Genomic DNA, 21,914 nt, shown 5'->3' with positions numbered 1-21,914 from the left:
AGCTTAGGGACAGCATCCTCAAAGAAGGTGGGGCAAGGGGCGGAGCTTAGGGACACCATCCTCAAAGAAGGTGGGGCTAGGGGCGGAGCTTAGGGACACCATCCTCAAAGAAGGTGGGGCTAGGGGCGGAGCTTAGGGACAGCATCCTCAAAGAAGGTGGGGCAAGGGGCGGGACTTAGGGACACCATCCTCAAAGAAGATGGGGCTAGAGGCGGGACTTAGGGACACCATCCTCAAAGAAGGTGGGGCTAGGGGCAGAGCTTAGGGACACCATCCTCAAAGAAGGTGGGGCAAGGGGCGGGGCTTAGGGACACCATCCTCAAAGAAGGTGGGGCTAGGGGCGGAGCTTAGGGACATCACCCTCAAAGAAGGTTGAGTTTAGAGAGACCATCCTCAAAGAAGGTGTAGTTTAGGGACACCGTCCTCAAAGAGGGTGGACTTTAAGGACACCGTCATCAAAGAAGGTGGAGTTTAGAAACACCGTCCTCAAAGAAGGTGGAGTTTAGAGACAGCATAGAAAGTAGAGTTTAGTTTATCTTCAGAGAAAGTGGGGCAGGAGGTGGAGGAATTGATGGAGCGTGCTCGATGAAGGCACAGGCAGCATGAGCCACGTCGTGGCATCGAGGAATGAGAGCGTATTTATTTGAGCAGGACCCGAGTGCTTTAATGAACAACATGCTCTGTACTTCAGGGAGTGTAAAGTATATATTTGAACAGGCTCCGACAGAATAACAGCCTTTAAAGAATAAAAACACTCCTCCTTCTGGAAAACAAACTTTGAGGAGTGGAACGTCCCGGGATAGGGCAGGAGGACCGTTTGAAGCCCAGACCCATCCCAGCATGTCCTCCTTCCAGCGTCCACCCTAACCCCCCCCCCCCCCTGTCTACCCCCCCCCCCCCCCAATTGTCGTCCACCCTAAATCCCCCCCCCCAGGGATCCACACGGTGGAGGGCATCGCGGTGGACTGGATGGCGGACAACCTGTACTGGACGGACGACGGGCCCAAGAAGTCCATCAGCGTGGCCCGTCTGGAGAAGGCCTCGCAGACCCGCAAGACCCTGGTGGAGGGCAAGATGACCCACCCCCGCGCCATTGTGGTGGACCCCCTGCACGGGTGAGGAGGGGGGGTGCCGGGGTTGGGCCGAGGGGTGGGGGTTTGGAGCCGGGTGGGGGGGAGCAGGTGATGTAACCTCTGATGTAGGGCTGCTCGATTATGGAAAAAAATAATCAGTTTGAATACATGGTGCGTTTATTCAGCATTTTTTCTCCCCAAAAAATACTAGTAACTGAGAACTTGGACATTTCCCCTTAATGGGACAGAACAGGCACACACAACTACACACACACACAACTAAAACACAAACACCAGAAACACACACACATAACCACACAGAAACACGGAAACACACACATAACTACACACACACACACACACACACAAACACCCAACCAAACGCAAGCAAACACACACACACAACCCTACAAACACTTAAGGCAGATGATAGACTCCATCAAACAGCCATGGCAACAGCAGCAACAAACCGCTCGGTCTCCGATCGTAAAATACACGGTGACACACATCGGCTCGATCTGCTGACGGCTACCAAGTGGCTGGTGTGTGTGTTTGTGTGTGTGTGTGTCTGTTTCTGTGCGTGCGTGTGTGCCTGTATGTCTGTTTGTGCAGGTGTGTATGTTTGCGTATGGTTGTGTGTGTGTGTGCCTGCGTGTGGTTGTGTATGTTTGTGTAGTTATGTGTGTATTTCTGTGTGTGTATCTGTCTGTGTGTGCCTGCATGCAGTTGTGTGTAGTTATGTGTCTATTTCTGTGTGTGTGTGTGTGTGTGTGTATTTCTGTGTGTGTGTGTGTGTGTGTGCCTGCCTGTGTGAGTGTATTTATCGTTTATTCATCGTCCACGGCCGAGTTGTGTCCCCACTGGAGAGCCTGCCTCCTAAAGCCCATTGTCCCCCTGGGATTGATAGAGCACGCCAAGTAGCTCTGAGCTTTAGCGCGCGCTGTCACATTAGCCCTGCTCTGTAAGCCTTAGCGCTCTGTTAAGCTAGCGTCAGTGTATTAGCACGCTGCGTTGGGCACGCATTCACATTCACAGCGGTACGCTAGGCTCACCGCTACACTAACGGTACCTTAGCGCTCCGTTAAGCTCGCCTCATTGTATTAGCATGCTGCGTTAGGCAGTGCCTGCGCTGTCACAGTGGTATGCTAGGGTACATGCTACGCTAACGCTACCATAGTGCTCTGTTTAGCTAGCCTCAGTGTACTAGCGTGCTGCGTTAGGCGTGCATGCACTATCACACCAGCAGTAGGCTAGGCTACACCGCTACGCTAGGCTACACCGCTAACGCCTCCATAGCACTTCCCCCGCCTCCCTCTCCCTGACCCCTCTGTACTGGTTCCACCAGGTGGATGTACTGGACGGACTGGGAGGAGGACCCCAAGGAGAGCAAGCGGGGGAAGATCGAGAGGGCCTGGATGGACGGGACGAACCGCGACGTGTTCCTGAGCAGCAAGACGGTGCTGTGGCCCAACGGCCTGAGCCTGGACATCCCCGCCGGGCTGCTCTACTGGGTGGACGCCTACTACGACCGCATCGAGATGGTGCACCTCAACAGCTCAGAGCGCAAGGTCCGCCCCCCCACAGCACACTGCCGGGGGCCGGGGTCAGCTGTCTGTCACACCGGGGGAGGAGGAGGAGGGGGGGGGGGAGGAAGGGGGAGGAGTGAGGGGAGAGGGAGGGGAGTGGAGAAGGGGGGAGGAGTGAGGGGAGAGGGAGGGGAGGGGAGGAGGGGGGAGGAGGGAGGGGAGCACGGGGGGGCAGAGTGTAAGAGGGAGGAGAGGGAAGGGAAGAGGGAGGCTAGGAAGAGATGAGGAGACGGGGGGAGGAAGTTGGATCGGAGGAAGGGAGTAGGAGGGGGAGAGGAGCAGGAGGGGGGAGGAGGGTGGCTTGCAAGGCATCAAAAGATGGGGATTATTATTCCGACAGGGTTATTAGGAAGTGACAGTGATCCAGTCGGGAATGAGTTTCATCAGGAAATGAGTAGTGGGCCTGTGATGTAGTAAGTAGTCACATGACCCAGAGAGCTCGTTCTAGCCCAGCCACGCGGTATGGACTCCTTCTCACACACTCTGAGGTTTTGACGGGCCAAATGATGGCTGTTAAAGTCATGTCCCATCAGGCTGCCTGGTTTATGAGACAAGCCCATTAAATCTATTGATGTGTACTCACACCACGGCATTATAAAATATTTGATCTTATCTAATTGATCGTTAGCGTCAAACATCGTAAAAAGATAACGCTCCCAGCAAAGTGGAAAACTATTTTAATTTCGGCTGATTGAGTCGATAAAAGACAGACAGTAACGTTCTAGATGAAGATAAAGGACCCCGGGGCGTCTGCGGTACACGTCGTGGTTCACTCCTTAAGTCTCCACATGTACGTGCTGCAGCAGGAGATGTGTTGTGCAGAACATCTCAGCCTTCAGCTGCAGGTCTAGCGTACAGGTGCACTGCTAGCATAAAGGTGCAGTGCTACCATACAGGTGCAGTGCTAGCGCTAGCATACAGGGGCAGTGCTAGCGTTGCGTACAGGCACCGTGCTAGCGTAGCATGCAGGTGCAGTGCTAGCGTAGCGTACAGGTGCAGTGCTAGCATAGCGTACAGGTGCAATGCTAGCTTAGCATGCAGTTGCAGTGCTAGCGTAGTGTTTAGTGCTAGCATACAGGTGCTGTGCTAGCGTAGCATACAGGTGCGGTGCTAGCATACAGGTGCAATGCTAGCATAGCATACATGTGTATTTCTAGCATACCGTTTAGTGATAGCGGACAGGTACAGTACTAGTATACAGGTGCTGTACTAGCGTAGCATACAGGTGCGGTGCTAGCATACAGGTGCAATGCTAGCGTAGCATATATGTGTAGTGCTAGCGTACCGTTTAGTGCTAACGTACAGGTTCAGTACTAGCGTACAGGTGCGGTGTGATGCTAGCACAGCATACAAGTGCAGTGCTAGCATACAGGTGCTGGGGCTAGTGTAGCGTACAGGTGCCGTGCTAGCATACAGGTACAGAGCTAGCGTACAGGTGCGGTGCCAGCGTACCGTTTAGTTCTGGCGTACAGATGCAGTGCCAGCATACCGTTTAGTTCTAGTGTACGTGTGCAGTGTTAGCGTGTTAGCGTGGTCCACCAGATACGTGTGTCCCCCCCCCCCCCCAGACGGTGTACGAGGGAAAGGAACTGAGCCACGCCTTTGGCCTGTGCCACTACAAGCACTTCCTGTTCTGGAACGAGTACCGCAGCGGCAGCATCTACCAGCTGGACACCGGCACGGGCGTGGCCACCCTGCTGCGCAACGAGAGGCCGCCCATCTTCGAGATCCGCATGTACGACGCCCAACAGCAGCAAGGTACGGGCCTGTCCGTCCCGGTCTGTACTGTATGCATACCCGTGTTGTTCTGCCTGCTTTGCACTATATAGACCGTTTTGCATTATTTAGAATTTAGAATATACTTAATGTAAAACAATGTAAATCATTACTTATCTTATTTTATTTAGTTTATTTACCATTTTATTTTGTAGCTAGTGCACCGCGGGTCAGAGACGATAACAATGTTGGTTCTTCTATTTGTCTTGTACATGTGTTGCAATTGACAATGAAGCTGACTTTGACCTTGACAATGGATGGTCAACAGTATGCATTGTTATTCCCAGGCCCTAGGGGGCGCTCTACGGCACCTGTTCAGTGTAACCCGTAACATTGTTCTGGTGCTAGTCAATCAGAGTTAAAATGTATATATCGACGTCTCGTCCTGCGTTCATGTGTCACTCCGTTACTCACACGTTATCCTCGGCCTCGTGATATCTAACAAACATAATACGGCCCATGAAGTCTTTGTAGACCTCGTCCCCGAACGCGGTGAAAGGTTTGTGTGCATGCCAGGCGCGCTTTAAGACGGACGTTTCTGCGCGTGTCGTCCCGAAGGTACCAACGCGTGCCGCCCTTACAACGGGGGCTGCAGCAGCCTCTGCCTCTCCATCCCGGGCGGCCGGTCGTGCGCCTGCGCAGAAGACCAGATCCTAAACCCTGCGGACAACACCAGCTGTACCGGTAAGGCCTGGAGGAGGGGGTCCCGGCGGGCGGGCGGGCGGGGGGGGGGCGGCTGGGACTCGGCCGGTGCTGGGGGTGTAGCAGGCGGGTGGGGGTGTTTCCACCGAGTGCTGCCCGTTGAGTTTAGCCCTTTGCCTTCTTCAAGAAAGCAAAGAGGGATTCTGAATAATTTTTCTCTATAAATTGTGTGCTTGAAAGCCTTGAGTGCATGTGTGTTTAACTGAATTCAGGCTAAGGGCAATCTTTGTAAAGGGCTCCTAAAAAGGCGGGCTAATGCACTGCCTGTGAAAATGTATTTTTAATCATGGGAGCACTTTACAGCAGAGGCTGCTCTACTGTTGTACGGTCACCAGAACCCACTCCCTCTGTGCTCATCATCTTCTACTTCCTGTCTCCCCATCTCCCCGCCGTCCTCCTGTCCCTCCCTCCGTGTGTCCGCGTGTCTGTCCTCGTGCCCCTCCCTCGTGGGTCCGTCCTCTTGTCCCTCCGTGTGTCCGTGTGTCTGTCCTCGTGCCCCTCCCTCGTGGGTCCGTCCTCTTGTCCCTCCGTGTGTCCGTGTGTCCGTGTGTCCGTCCCCAGCCAACCCGTCCTACCTGCCACCCCCCCAGTGCCAGCCGGGGGAGTTCGCCTGCAGGAACAACCGCTGCATCCAGGACCGCTGGAAGTGCGACGGGGACAACGACTGCCTGGACAACAGCGACGAGGCCCTGGAGCTCTGCCGTGAGTCGACCCCCCCCCCCCCCCGACAGAGGGGCCAGCTGGCCATCGCTCATGAGATGTGTTAATATGCCACGTATGGCCTGAGTGTGTGTGTGTGTGTGTGTGTGTGTGTGTGTGTGTGTGTGTGTGTGTGTGTGTGTGTGTGTGTGTGTGTGTGTGTGTGTGTGTGTGTGTGTGTGTAAATGGAAGGAATCTAGGCCTGTTGATGTGTGAAAGTATACTCAGAGCGTAGACTGAACGAGCAAAGACTAAACAAACTCAAACCGCTCAAGTATCCTCTCCCCTTCCCTCCTCTCCTCCTCCCTCCCCCCTCAACGTTGTAATAAGTCAGTATTCTCCCTCTCTTATCTCTCCCCTCCTCTCTCCCCTCACCGTTGTAATAAGTCAGTACTCCTCCTCTCTCCCCTCTCCCCTCTCCCCTCTCCTCTCTCCCCTCCTCTCTATCCTCTCCCCTCTCCTCTCTCCTCTCTCCTCTCTCCCCTCTCCCCTCTTCTCTCTCTCCTCTCTCCTCTCTCCCCTCTCCCCTCTCCTCTCTCTACTCTTCTCTCTCTCCTCTCCCCTCCCCTCTCCCCCCTCACTGTTGTAATAAGTCTGTCCCCTCTCCTCTCCTCCCTCCTCTCCCCTCATTCCCTCTCCTCACTATGGTAATAAGTCTGTCCCCCCCCCTCCCCCCCTCCCCCCTCACTGTGGTAATAAGTCTGTCCCCTCCCCCCTCTCTCTTCTCCCCTCTCCCCCCTCACTGTGGTAATAAGTCTGTCCCCTCCCCCCTCTCTCTTCTCCCCTCTCCCCCCTTAACTGTGGTAATAAGTCTGTACCCTCCCCTCCTCCCTCTCTCCTCTCCCCCTTTAACTGTGGTAATAAGTCTGTCCCCTCCCCTCTCCTCCCTCCTCTCCCCTCTCCCCCCTTCACTGTGGTAATAAGTCTGTACCCTCCCCCCTCTCTCCTCTCCCCCCTTCATTGTGGTAATAAGTCTGTCCCCCCCCTCTCTCCTCTCCCCTCTCCCCCCTTCATTGTGGTAATAAGTCTGTACCCTCCCCCCTCTCTCCTCTCCCCTCTCCCCCCTTCACTGTGGTAATAAGTCTGTCCCCTCCCCCCTCTCTCCTCTCCCCTCTCCCCCCTTCACTGTGGTAATAAGTCTGTCCCCCCCCCCCCCCCCCAGACCAGCACACCTGTCCCACCGACCGCTTCAAGTGTCACAACAACCGCTGCATCCCGCTGCGCTGGCTATGTGATGGAGACAACGACTGTGGCAACGACGAGGACGAGTCCAACACCACCTGCTCAGGTAACACACTCTCCCACACACTCCCACACACACACACACACACACACACAGACACACACACACACACACACACACACACACACACACACACACACACACACACACACACACACACACACATAAACACACTCACACACACATAAACACGGACTCACTTACGTACACATGCGGTCGCACACAAGGTAAAACACCTTAACACACTCACAGACCCTCACACACATGAACACATGAACACACACATAAACACAGACTCAGGCGCGTACACATGCACCCACACAAACACACATTAACACACAGACACATACACACCTATACATAACACATTTACACACAGACAAACGCCCACACACACACACTGGTGTCGAGGAACATGGCGGTTATTAAAGTTCAGACAGGACCATGCTGACATTCAATTAAATTCATACCGTGCATCCCTTTAGTAAATACTAATACCACAGTATTGTTAAATACTCCTGATTGGTCAATTACGTTCCAACTAGGATGCGCGATTATAACAACGCAGCAGAACTAGATTAAAATGACAGCTGATTAAGTTAAATAATAATAATAAAAAAACAATAATGAAATGGGGGTGTGCCGAATAATCCCCTTACTGGAACACAATGTTGGCTCTGAAGTCGCTGAGGGCTCGCTGGCTCACTGTCCCCCTGCTGTCTCTGGGTCTCAGCCCGGACCTGCCCCCCCAACCAGTTCTCGTGTGCCAGTGGCCGCTGCATCCCCATCTCCTGGACCTGCGACCTGGACGACGACTGCGGGGACCGATCGGACGAGCCCGACTCCTGCGGTGGGTGCCCCCGCCTCACTCACCCCTCTGGGGGGGGGGGGAGGGGCTTATCTAGCCCGGGATCCAGGGGGCATTGGAGAGGGGGGAGGGGCTTATCTAGCCCGGGATCCAGGGGGCATTGGAGAGGGGGGAGGGGCTTATCTAGCCCGGGATCCAGGGGGCATTGGAGAGGGGGGAGGGGCTTATCTAGCCCGGGATCCAGGGGGCATTGGAGAGGGGGGAGGGGCTTATCTAGCCCGGGATCCAGGGGGCATTGGAGAGGGGGAAGGGTGGAGGGGGAGAGGGTGGAGGGGGAGTGGGGTAAGGATGGAGGTGGGGGCGGATATGGAGAGGGTGAATGAGGAGAAGGTGGAGGGGCGTGGCTTGAGGTGGATGGGGAGGTGGTTGAGGTGGAGAGGGTGGAGGACTAAAGGGTGGAGGGGGTGGATGGGGAGGGGGTGGTGGTGGACGGGGGTGGTCTCCAGTAGCCGTGCATGTGTTTGTTTAAGTTTGTTGTACATGAAGTGTCACCGTTGCCAAGGTGACCAGTGAGTGTAGCGTTGTGTTGATGGTTTCTGCTCCCTCTTGGCTCCGCCCCCTACAGCCTACCCCACCTGTTTCCCGCTCACTCAGTTCACCTGCAACAACGGCCGTTGCATCAACATCAACTGGAGGTGTGACAACGGTAAGTCACTTCCTCCTAACCCGCCCCTTCCTGTCTCTGAGACACTTTTGACCCGCCCACTTCCTGTCCCCGAGACACTCCTGACCCGCCCTCTTCCTGTCACCGAGAGTCTCCTGATCCGCCCACTTCCTGTGCCCGAGACACTCCTGACCCTTCCACTTCCTGTGCCCAAGACACTCCTGACCCGCCCACTTCCTGTCACGAGACACCTCTGACCCGCCCACCTCCTGTCACCAAGACACTCCTGACCTGCCCACTTCCTGTCACCGGGACACTTCTGACCCGCCCACTTCCTGTCACTGAGACACTCCTGACCCGCCCACTTCCTGTCAACGTTATCTGTTTGTCCTCTGTGGCTCCTGGTTTCATGTGGAGATCTGAGCCTGTCGTCATGTATGTGTGTGTATCGTGTATGTTGTTTGTGTTCATCCTGTATGTGCGTGTATTATGTTTGAATATGTGTGTGTGCATTTGTGTGTTTCGCAGCAACTGTGTGTTTACGTACGTTTGTATGTGTGTATTGTGTTTGAATGTGTGTGTCTGTGTATGTGTGTTTCAGAGCCTGTGTGTGTCGGCCTGTGTGCTTCTACCTGAGTGTGTGTGTGTGTGTCCGCTTGTGTGTGTCTACCTGAGTGTGTGTGTCCCTGTGTGTGTCTACCTGAGTGTGTGTGTGTGTGTGTCTGCCTGTGTGTGTCTCCCTTTGTGTGTCTGCCTGTGAGTGTGTGCCTGTGTGTATCTGCCTGAGTGTGTGTCTGTCCGCCTGTGTCTGTCCGCCTGTGTCTGTCCGCCTGTGTGTGTGTGCCTGTGTGTGTGTCTGTGTGTGTGTCACTGCCTGTGTGTGTCTGTCTGCCTTTGTGTGTCTGCCTGTGTGTGTGTGTCCCTGTGTGTGTCTGCCTGTCTGCCTGTGTGTGTCGAGGCGCTGGGTCCACCACGTGTTGCTCATGTGTCGTTGTGTTGTTCCATGTCCATCGCCGCCCCCGTCTTCAGAGAAGGACTGTGGCGACGGCTCTGATGAGTCGCGCTGTCCCCACCCTCCCGGTTAGTGCATAGATCAACATGCACCGCAGCCCCGCGGGGAGGGGGGATGGGGAGGTGGAGGCCGAGAGGGTGGAGGTAGGGGGGGGGGGGAGCTGGAGGAAGGAGAGGTAGAGGGGGCTGGAGGTAGAGGGGGTGGAGGTTGACAGGGTGGAGGTGGAATGGGTGGAGGTGGAGGGGGGTAGAGGTGGAGGGGGTGGAGTTGAGATGGAGGAGGTGGAGGAGGTGGAGGTGGACAGGCTGGAGGTGGAGGGGGTAGAGGTGGAGAGGGTGGAGGAGGTGCAGGGAGTGGAGGTGGATGGCGTTGAGATGGAGGAGGTGGAGGAGGTGGAGGTGGACAGGCTGGAGGTGGAGGGGGTGGAGAGGGTGGAGGTAGAGAAGACGGACAGGAAGCAGGTGAAGTAAGGGGAGGCAGTTGGGTTGCTTGGTTAGCTTGAGAACGCTAGCGATGCTAACGCCTGCTTGGCACCTCATCCTGCTTCTCTCAGCATCCGAGGAGAAACCAGAGAACGTTGTCGTTGTGTCCGCCGCTAAAGGGTCCGGAACACCAAAACCCCTCCTCTACGTCTGTAGCGGGGAAACGCATGGGAACAGTAACGCTAGAGTGGTAACATTCCATCCTTTAATTCTCTGCTTGTGCAGCGGTGAATTATCGCATGGATGACCCCAGGGTTCAGTTCATGTCCACTTTCACGCCTCTGACTACAGTGGAATGAACTTCAGCTGAACCTCTTCTAGTCCAAGACTCAGGCGCTCCCCCCGCTAAGCTCAGTGTGTCAGCGCTGGGATACATTCCCCCTCGGTGCATGGTCTGATCTATGCAGTTTCTGTCATTACCACATCATTCTCATCATTGACTGTACCTGTTGTCTGTGTGTCAGCTGGTGTGTCTGCTAACCGTGTCTCTGTCTCTCCCCCTTTTGGGACCCCCGGGGGCCCAGCCGGTCTGAGTAGGCAGGCCGTGTTTCTCACTGCGTTTCCTCCCTAGACAACGACTGCGGGGACAACAGTGACGAGGCGGGCTGCAGCCACTCCTGTTCCAGCGCTCAGTTCAAGTGCAACAGCGGCCGCTGCATCCCGGACTACTGGACCTGTGACGGAGACAACGACTGCGGAGACTACAGCGACGAGACGCACGCCAACTGCACCAATCAGGGTGAGCGTGCGGGGAGGCGGACCGGGACAGGAAGTGGTGCGGTCGAGAGGGGATGTCACAGCACGGTGGATATGAATGAAGTATGGGTGTGTGTTTTAGAGACAAGAGACAATCTGTTTCATTTGATAGTGAGTCTCACTATCAAATGAAACTACTCCATAGCTTTTTCTTGTTAACATGAATACAACATGAGGATTGAGAAGGAAACTAATGTTATATTCATAGTCTGCCCTCATGTCCACATATAATGGTATAATCTTTAATTGTGTGAAGGCCTTGAGCATCACAAACCAAAGATATTCATAACAGATTTCAGAGCATCTTGTGCTGAAGGCACTACATCATAGTGTGGGAGGGTTGGGTGAGGATCTGCTCTGGGTCTGAAGCCACCTGGAGACCATGGCAGAGCCTTGGCCAACCCTGCACCATCCGGAGAAGACGATTGGCCCAGTGGGCAGCTGGCCTCTTCGAGGGGAACATTTCGCAGGCAGGAGGGGAACCACCATGTTCCCAGGGAAACGCCCAGCCGTCTCCAGAGGAAACCTTCTTTAGAGGAATTGGTTTCTTCTAGTCCTTCTTTCATAATGAAATCTTTCCCGGTCCGCTGTGTAGAGTTTCCTCACAGAGGTTGGGCACGTCTCCTGACCTTTCGTGTTTCATTTGTGTTGATGGCCTATGGAGGCTAATTCTAATGCTAATTCTCGTGGCTGGAATTTCTGGATTGTGTCGTCGCAGCAGTTCATGCAGGAGCCGTACGTTCTGTTGACCTCATGCTGAACCGACAGCTCCTGCATGACCTGCATTTCAGTCGCATTTCCGTCGCTAAAAGTCAAGAATGACTGCTTTTTATCATGAATAATTGATGGACCCTCTCTCTCCCTCTCCCTCGCTCTCCCTCTCTCTCTCTCTCTCTCTCTCTCTCTCTCTCTCTCTCTCTCTCTCTCTCTCTCTCTCTCTCTCTCTCTCTCTCTCCCCCCCCCCCAGCCACTCGCCCGCCCGGAGGCTGCCACACGGATGAGTTCCAGTGTCGTCATGACGGCCTGTGCATCCCACTGCGCTGGCACTGCGACGGAGACACGGACTGCATGGACCTGAGCGACGAGAAGCACTGCGAGGGCGTGACCCACATGTGCGACCCGGCCGTCAAGTTCGGCTGCAAGGACTCAGGTGAGGGGCGGGGCTTCATCTCCATGTGCTCTGAAACCTCCATGTCAGTGGAGGTCTGTAAGTCAGTGTCTAGGACAGGGTAGCCGACACAGGGCCGGCAGGAGGTACCTGGTCGCGGTACCTTTGTCGCCCACAGCGCATGTTCTAGAAACAGCAAGAGTCACCGTGGAGCTGTCTTAAATGTGATGTTCTTTTTTAACCGATAACACTGATAATGACAATATTGAATCTAACATAAAAAACTGAAAGGTTTTATGAAAGCTGAGCTTGTCTGGAAAGTTCAATATCGTGTGCAGACACACCTGCAATAACCACTTATTAGCATAGGTGTCGCCAAAGACAACGAAACAAAAGTCTTGGACACTGCCCCTTTAAGTCCTGCAGCCGTAAGTCGCTGTGGTCCAAAGGGACTTAACAGAGAGGCTGAGAACATCAAGGCACTCTAGGAACTTCGTAGTCGCTACGAAACAACTTGTAGCGCTGCACAATCTAGAAGATACACAGAATAGTCAACCACCTACCAAGTTTGAGGAGACAAGTCTCAGGCGCAAGTCTGAGGAGAAAATTCCTCCAGATCTGGGGTTGTCAGACATTGACCTCCCTCTCTCTCTGTCCAGCTCGCTGCATCAGCAAGGCCTGGGTGTGCGACGGCGACAGCGACTGCGAGGACAACTCCGACGAGGAGAACTGCGAGGCACTGGTGTGCAAGCTGTCGCACCACGTGTGTGCCAACGACTCCACCATCTGCCTGCCCTCGGAGAAGCTCTGCGACGGGACGGACGACTGCCCCGATGGCTCGGACGAGAAGCTCTGCGGTGGGGCCGCACTACATTACCCACAATCCACTGGGCACACTACATTACCCACAATCCACTGGGCACACTACATTACCCACAATCCAATGGGCACACTACATTAACCACAATCCAATGGGCACACTACATTACCCACAATCCAGTGTCTTATGAATTATGTCTTCCTCGTCCCGATGTATGTCTCAGTCTAACGCGTCGATCTCTGATGTCCCCTTCCGCAGACTTGTGTTCCCTGGACAACGGCGACTGCAGCCACAACTGCAGCGTGTCCCCCGGGGACGGCGTGGTCTGCACCTGCCCCCTGGGCATGGAGCTGGGCGCCGACAACAGGACCTGTCAGATCCAGAGCTTCTGCGCCAAACACCTCAAGTGCAGCCAGCGCTGCGAGCAGGACAAGTTCAGCGTCAAGTGCTCCTGCTACGAGGACTGGGAGCTGGAGCCCGACATGGAGAACTGCAAGAGCACAGGTACGGCCCGGTCCCGGTCCGGGACTGAGACCCACCGCGACCCCCCCCGAGGAGACGACGAGGACCACGGGGGGGGACCGGGACAGGGTGGGGAGTGCGAGTAGTAGACAGACCCAGGGATGAGAATGTGTCCAGGGGGAAGGTGGGGGCTGTTTGAGGAGATCAGGAGGGTGTTGTGGACGGTGGATGAATGCACGCTAAGGAAGGGCGAGGAGGGGAAGGCTAACCGGAGCGATCTGGCGTCAGGTCGTGAGATGAGTGCTGCAGCCTGGATGCGTGCGGTTGGAGGTTTGGCTCGGAGCACAGGGGTGGTTCCCCGGAGAAGGAGACGTGTGGTTGAAGCTAATCCTTGAAGCCTCTCCTGACAATAGAAAGAAGAAACAGGAGGTGGCTCCTTGTGGGTTTTTCCACATGGATGTGTGTGGAAGTGGCGGTGAAAATATAAGAAAAGAGAAAAAGTGAAGCTTGAATAATAACTAGTGGTTAAGGCTGCCTGCTGGTGAGTCAGCACTGGTTTTTATGGTCCCGGCTAGCCTACGAGTTAGTGGGAACACTGGGAGTTGTCCCCAGCCCCCATGGAGTCTGATGTGACCAGTCTTAGGGGAGAAGGCTCAGGAGACGAGTCTTAGGAGACAAGGCTCAGGAGACCATTCTGAGGAGACAAGTCTCAGGCGACAAGTCTTCGAAGACAGTCTCAATAGACTGGGAGTCTTGGGAGACAAGACTGAGGAGACAATTCTGAGGAGACAAGGCTTAGGAGACATGTCTTAGAAGACAAGGCTCAGGAGACTCCCAGGAGTCTCCAAGTGCGAGGCGACAGGCTCCTGCTAGTCATTAATCAGAGCGTATGGCTGCCTGTAGGCAGCGATAACTCAGTCCTGTTTACACCAGGGTTTAATTAGCCATGATTACACCTTTATTCCGAGACAGCTGTTTCAGCTGGACGGCTTCTATCAGCCAACCCAGCGGAAGGTATTTAGGAGTTTATCTCAGATTTCCATTGGCTGAGAGGAGGAATGTCTGAGGAAGGGGAAAAGGAATTATGTGGGGGATTAAATTGAAAAAGAATTAAATCTGTTGACGGGAAAAAGGAGCTTTTTTACCCAATTAGGATCCAAGCTGCATGGTTGTTTGTTGTATTTTATTATTAGAACACATTCTGATTTGTGTGTGTGTGTGTGTGTGTGTGTGTGTGTGTGTGTGTGTGTGTGTGTGTGTGTGTGTGTGTGTGTGTGTGTGTGTGTGTGTGTGTGCATGTGTGTGTTCTCCGCCTCACAGATCCTTTCAAACCCTTCATCATCTTCTCGAACCGCCACGAGATCCGCCGCATCGACCTGAACAAGGGAGAGTTCAGCGTGCTGGTGCCGGGCCTCAGGAACACCATCGCCCTGGACTTCCACCTTGCCCAGAACTCCCTCTACTGGACCGACGTGGTGGAGGACAAGATCTACCGCGGGAAGCTCTCGGAGAACGGAGGTGAGCGCCTCCCGGTTCCAGAGACATCCCCGCTGGGTCCCTGTCCTCAAATGAGTGGTTCCTCCGTGATGAAACTATAGAAGAACCACGTTTATTCTTGTAGTGGATTCACCAACCCTTAGGGTGTATACGTGAGGAGACAAGTTTTGGGAGACAAGTCTTAGGAGACAAGTCTGAGGAGACCAGTCTTGGAAGACAAGTCTAAAGGGGCAAGTCTGAGGAGACAAGTCTTAGGGGAATAGTCTGAGGAGGCAAGTCTCAGGAGACGAGTCTCTGGTGTCAAGTCTCAGCAGACAAGTCTTAGGGGACAAGTTTTAGGGGACAAGTCTTACGAAAAAAGTCTCAGGGGCCATCAGTGACAAATCTTGTCAACGGCTGCCTGATGGCTCTGCCAGTGGCCTGTCCTGAGCTCTGTGGCTCCCTCCCCCCCAGCCCTGACCAGCTTCGACGTGGTGATCCAGTACGGCCTGGCCACGCCCGAGGGGCTGGCGGTGGACTGGATCGCCGGCAACATCTACTGGGTGGAGAGCAACCTGGACCAGATCGAGGTGGCCAAGCTGGACGGCACCATGAGGACCACCCTGCTGGCCGGGGAGGTGGAGCACCCGCGGGCCATCGCCCTGGACCCCCGCGACGGGTAGGGCACCACTGCACCGCCTCCAGACCCCACCCTGCCCCACCCTCAGACCCCACCCTGCACCACCATCTCTAGACCCCTCCCTGCACCACCCTCAGACCCCACCCTGCACCACCATCTCTGCACCCCTCCCTGCACCACCCTCAGACCCCACCCTGCACCACCCTCAGACCCCACCCTGCACCACCTTCAGACCCCACCTTCAGACCACATCCTGCACGACCCTCAGACCCCACCCTGCACCACCCAAGACCCCGCCCTGCACCACCCTCAGACCCCACCCTGCCCCACCCTCAGACCCCACCCTGCCCCACCTTCAGACCCCACCCTGCCCCACCTTCAGACCCCACCCTGTACCACCCTCAGACCCAACCCTGCCCCACCTTCAGACCCCACCCTGTACCACCCTCAGATCCCACCCTGCACCACCTCCAGACCCCGCCCTGCACCACCCTCAGGGACCTCTGAGGTTCTGCTTCAGTTCACTCGTGACCATGTGACCAAAGGAATGTTGAAGGATGTGGAGCGTCCCTCGAGCTCGAGGGTGGAGGTGCCTTGCTGCGTGACTCAGTCTTTACATCGTGCCGCCCCCCAGGATCCTGTTCTGGACGGACTGGGACGCCAGCCAGCCCCGCATCGAGGCGGCCTCCATGAGCGGAGAGGGCCGGAAGACCATCCACAAGGAGAGGGGCAGCGGGGGCTGGCCCAACGGGCTCACCGTGGACTACCTGGAGAGACGCATCCTCTGGATAGACGCCAGGTTGGTCCTCCACCACCTCCACCACCTCCACCACCACCTCCCAACACCTCCACAACCTCCATAACCACTAACCAACACCACCACCTCATACACCACCATAACCGCCACCTCCAACCACTACTACCTCCACCTCAAACACCACCATAACCACCACCTCCACCACCTCCACCACCTCCACCACCACCTCCCAACACCAATGCCATAACCACTAACCAACACCACCACCTCCATAACCACCACAACCAACTCCACCAGCAACACCATCACCCAACACCACCTCATACACCACCATAACCACCAGCTCCATCCATTACTACCACCACCTCATACACCACCATAACCACCACCTCCATCCACTACTACCACCACCTCATACACCACCTTAACCACCACCTCCAACCACCACTACCACCACCTCATACACCACCTTAACCACCACCTCCAACCACCACTACCACCACCTCATACACCACCTTAACCACCACCTCCAACCACCACTACCACCACCATGTCCACCACCCACCATAACCACCACCCAACACCACCACCATTACCACCACCTCCACTCAACAACACCTCCACCACCACCATAACCACCACCCAACACCAACACCGCCTCCGCCAGCAACTCAACCACCACCTCAACCACCACCTCCCCCCACCTCCCCCTCCTCCATAACAACCACCCAACACAGCGACCACCTCCAGCTCCAATCACCACCACCACCACCACCAACACCCGTCACCTCCACCACCACCAGCACCACCTCCCATAAGTACCTCTCTGTGTGTGACCCTCTGCTCTGGCGTCTTCAGGTCGGACGCCATCTACTCGGCGCGGTACGACGGCTCGGGTCTGATCGAGGTGCTGCGGGGCCACGAGTACCTGTCGCACCCCTTCGCCGTCACCATGTACGGGGGGGAGGTGTACTGGACCGACTGGAGGACCAACACGCTGGCCAAGGCCAACAAGTGGACGGGGGGCAACGTGACGGTGGTGCAGAGGACCAACACCCAGCCCTTTGACCTGCAGGTGTACCACCCCTCTAGACAGCCCCAAGGTGAGGCCCACACACACACACACACACACACACACCACCCCTCCAGACAGCCCCAAGGTGAGGCCAACACACACCAATACACACGTACACACACATGTATATTAATTAACGCCCTAGATGTTAGTACCCTTCATATAATATATAGGCTAAACCTAAATGTTAGGAATTTTAACCCTGCATGTCAAATAGGTTAAGCCTAGTTCATGTTATGTATGTTAACCCTGTATGTTATACATGTTAACCCTGTATGTTATACATGTTGACCCGACGTGTTAAACATGTTAACCCTACATGTTACGCATGTTGACCCTACATGTTAACCCTAAATGTTATTTGTGTTAAACCTACATGTTGAACATGTTAACCCTACATGTTGAACATGTTAACCCCCACATGTTGAACATGTTAACTATGTCCCCTCCAGCTCCTAACCCGTGTGCGGCCAACGAGGGCCTGGGCCCGTGCTCCCACCTCTGCCTCATCAACTACAACCAGACCTTCTCCTGCGCCTGCCCCCACCTCATGAAGCTGGGGGAGGACCGCCACACCTGCTATGGTGAGAGGCACACACACACACACACACACACACACACACACACACACAATGAGACACACAGTGAAACACACACAAACACAAGAACACACGCACAAACACACAGACACAGACACACGGACACAGACACACGGACACAGACACACGGACACAGACACACGGACACAGACACACGGACACAGACACACGGACACAGACACATAGTCACGCAGACACAGTTTTGTAAAGAACAGAAGGAAGAAGATGATGAGAGGCTGCTTTTGTTTGAGTATTCAGGGCAGCACTTTCCATTACCTGCAGCAGTAATGGAATCGTGAGCGGCCAGTCTTTCAGACAGGACCGGAGCTGCGACCCTCCTTCACACACACACACACACACACACACACACACACACACACACACACACACACACACACACACACACACACACACACACACACACACACACACACACACACACACACACACACACACACACACACAGCCTAGTTGAGACAAGATAGGATCAGACCCCACCCACTGTGTGTGTCTGTCTGTATGTCTTTGTGTATCTGCGTGTGTTTGTGTGTCTGTGTCTGTGTGTATCAGTGTGTATTTGTGTGAGTATGTGTCTGTGTGTATCGGTGTGTGCCTGTGTGTCTCGCTGTGTGTCTCTGTGTATCTTGTGTGTGTGTGTGTGTGTGTGTGTGCATCTGTGTCTGTTTCTCCTGAGCTGCACACAGACTGGTGGTGATGAGACTGTTGACAGGCAGGGCTGCCCGTCTTTGAACACACTCACACAGGACTCTGCCTTGAGATGTCTGTCTCTGAAAGACCAATCACTGGAGTGAAGAGATGCAATTGGATGAGACAGGCCAGCCATGCTGTCCCCACTCCCATCCACATTTTCTCCCACTCATTCGCACCAATGCCTTCATATTGATTAGATTTGGGTACTACAATCAGAGTTCCTCTGTCTGGGAGATCAGTTTGACTCCAGCCCGAAGCTCTCCGTCACCCCATTAAACCTCCAACTCTGCATCTTACTAGACCTCCTCTCTACTCCTCCTCTCCCCTCTTCTTCTCCTCTCCTCCTCCTCTCTGTTCCCCTCTCCTCCTCCTCTCCTCTCACAAACGGGCACTGACACGCGCGCACACACGCACACACACACACACACACACACACACACACACACACACACACACACACACACACACACACACACACACACACACACACACACACACACACACACATACGGACAATGTGCAATAATTGTTAAACTCTGTACATATCCTCTATTTATTTTTTATGCGTACATTGCACTCCTGCCTTGTATTTTTTACTCACTATTTTTTTTATGTTGTGTGTGTATCCTTGGAGGCTGCTACAATTTTTTTTGTACACTGTGCAGTGACAAATAAAAGGATTCTGTTTCTGATTCTGATGCTTCTCTCACCTCCTCTATTCTCTCTCCTCCTCTCCTCTCCTCCTCCTCTCCTTTCCTCATCTTTCTCTCTCCTCTCCTCTCTTCTCCTCCTCTCCTCCTCTCTCCTCTCCTCTCCTCCTCTCTCCTCCTTTCCTCCTCCTGTCTCCTCCTTCCCCCCCCCCTCAGAGTGGCGTCAGTTCCTGCTGTACGCGCGTCAGATCGAGATCCGCGGCGTGGACATCGACAACCCGTACTACAACTACATCATCTCCTTCACGGTGCCCGACATCGACAACGTGACGGTGGTGGACTACGACGCCCTGGAGCGACGCATCTACTGGTCCGACGTCCGCACGCAGACCATCAAGAGGGCCTTCATCAACGGCACGGGCGTGGAGACGGTGGTGTCAGCGGGTAGGAGCGGAAGCACCTCCTGGAGGTGGTAGAACATCTGAGCGTTAGGAGCAGATAGAGAGGCAGCGTACGGCTGGTGACCGCTACACCGTCCTCCTGGCCCTAGAACCCCTGTCTGCAGGTTCCCCCTTCTGATCTGGTGGAGTCTGTTGATACTGCCCCCCCCCCCCCTTGTGGGCTTGTTTGTCTGGAAAACCTATTTGACTCCAGCCCAAAGCGCTGCATCTTGTTAAACTTCACCCTCTCCTACTCTCTCCGCCTCTCCTCCTCTCCTCTCTCCTCCTCCTCCCTCCTCTCTCCTTTTCTCTCCTCTCTCCTTTCTCCTCCTCCTCCCTCCTCCCTCCTCTCTACTCCTCTCTACTCTCCTCCTCCTACCTCCTCTCTCCTACTCTCTCCTCCTCCTCTCTCCTCTCTCCTCCTCTCTTCTCTCTCCTCCTCTCTACTCTCTCCTCCTTTCTACTCTCTCCTTCCCTCCTCTCTCCTCTCTCCCCCTCCTCCCTCCTCTGTGTGTCTGTCTGTCTGTCTGTCTGTGTGTCTGTCTGTCTGTCTCTCTGTAATGTGTGCCCTGACCCCAGACCTGCCCAACGCCCACGGGCTGGCGGTGGACTGGGTGTCCCGGAACCTGTTCTGGACCAGCTACGACGCCAACAAGAAGCAGATCAACGTGGCGCGGCTGGACGGCTCCTTCAAGAACGCCGTCATCCAGGGCCTGGACCGACCGCACTGCCTGGTGCTGCACCCCACCCTGGGGTGGGTGTTGGACGCACACGCACACACACACACACACAAATGCAGACATACACACACACACACACACACACATGCACACACAGACGCAAGCACACAGATACATACGTACACGCGCTCAGATGCGTACACAGACACACATACATACACAGACATATACATACACACACACAGATACGTACACAGACACGTACACGTACACGTGCACGTACACATACACATAGACATGCACACACACAAACGCACACGCACCAAACTCACACACACACACACACAGAAACACCACAAGAGCACACACACAAACACGCACACCAACACCAAGCGCACACACCAAACTGGCCGCTTTGTTCCGTTGACCGCGAAGATCTCGTCGTTTTCGTGACCTTTAAATTAAACTTCATTTTCTTTCCCCTTTTGTACAAAGTCATCATCGTTGGCCTTCAAAGGGGACCTACACTTCAGTTACACGGGGGGGGGGGGGGGGGGGGGGGAGGACTGGGTAGACCATCGGCGGGCATAGCCTCTCTCTCTCTCTCTGTCTCTGTCTCTCTGTCTCTGTCTCTGTCTCTGTCTCTGTCTCTGTCTCTGTCTCTGTCTCTCTGTCTCTGTCTCTGTCTGTCTCTCTCTCTCTCTCTCTCTCTCTCTCTCTCTCTCTCTCTCTCTCTCTCTCTCTCTCTCTCTCTCTCTATATGGAGGAATGTTTACCAGAACCAGATGCTAAGCCAGTGGGCAGAGTAGGAGTTGTATCTGGAACGAAAAACGAGTTATGTTTTCTTGCGGCCATGTTGGTAAACATCGTGTTGATAGGCTCCCAAAATATTAAATGGCCAGATGGTATAAACTGTTTGAACAGGAACTCTTATTGGAGTGTCATTTTAATGTTAAAAAATGACCCATTTTTTACTGGCACACAGACGCATGGATGTATACAGGCATGGGCACAGATGTGTTTGGACACACACACACACACACACACACACACACACACACACACACACACACACACACACACACACACACACACACACACTGACTGCGTATACTAATCCCCTGAGCGGGGAGTGGGCGGAGCTTGGAGTGAGGACTAGGACCCTCGATGCTTTGGAGGAACTTTATTTCCATGCATGCAAAGAGAGAGCAGAGAGTGTGTGGAGGAAGTGGTGGTCTCTCCTGGGGGGGGGGGGGGGGGGGGCGAGGTGTGACTGTTAAGACTGAATCCCATCGCACTGGCTGGCTAAACCATCTTCATTGGTTGGGGTTTGTATGTCTGCTAACGTGACTTCAAGTGAGCGAGGAGGCAGACAAAGTAGGAGCTGTATCTGGGGAGAAAGAACGAGTTATGTTTTCTGGCTGCCATGTATGTAAACATGGCTCCCAGAATATTAAGCTGGCCAGATGGGGTTCGCTGTTTGAAAAGGAACTCTTATTACAGTGTAATTTTCATGTGCAAAAATGCTAATATTATCTTCTTAGGTAGTAATAATAGGAATAACACTCTCCCTGCTCTACTTCATGGTTCTATGTCATAACGAGAAATGTTTAATCTCAAAGCATAGTTACTATTTATCCATTGTCTGGACTTAAATTAACGTTGTGTGTTAAGGCATTTAAATCAAATGCTGTT

General features: G+C 54.3%; 1 protein-coding gene across 1 annotated transcript in view; it reads left to right on the top strand.

Moving 5' to 3' along the window:
- Positions 1-21,914, top strand: part of LOC132470957 (low-density lipoprotein receptor-related protein 1-like) — a 75,721-nt gene that overhangs the window by 9,022 nt on the left and 44,785 nt on the right. The window contains 20 exon segments of the mRNA XM_060069920.1: positions 414-433; positions 935-1,115; positions 2,419-2,641; positions 4,228-4,417; positions 4,994-5,119; positions 5,699-5,839; positions 6,999-7,124; positions 7,813-7,929; positions 8,513-8,593; positions 10,617-10,784; positions 11,769-11,951; positions 12,569-12,766; positions 12,988-13,233; positions 14,512-14,709; positions 15,142-15,346; positions 15,942-16,106; positions 16,923-17,167; positions 17,592-17,723; positions 19,316-19,543; positions 20,119-20,293. Of these exon segments, the coding sequence (XP_059925903.1) occupies positions 414-433; positions 935-1,115; positions 2,419-2,641; positions 4,228-4,417; positions 4,994-5,119; positions 5,699-5,839; positions 6,999-7,124; positions 7,813-7,929; positions 8,513-8,593; positions 10,617-10,784; positions 11,769-11,951; positions 12,569-12,766; positions 12,988-13,233; positions 14,512-14,709; positions 15,142-15,346; positions 15,942-16,106; positions 16,923-17,167; positions 17,592-17,723; positions 19,316-19,543; positions 20,119-20,293 (3,348 nt within the window).

Source organism: Gadus macrocephalus, chromosome 13, assembly GCF_031168955.1.
Source record: "Gadus macrocephalus chromosome 13, ASM3116895v1".
Classification (NCBI taxonomy): Eukaryota; Metazoa; Chordata; class Actinopteri; order Gadiformes; family Gadidae; genus Gadus; species Gadus macrocephalus.
This window is presented reverse-complemented; position numbering and strand designations above follow the sequence as displayed.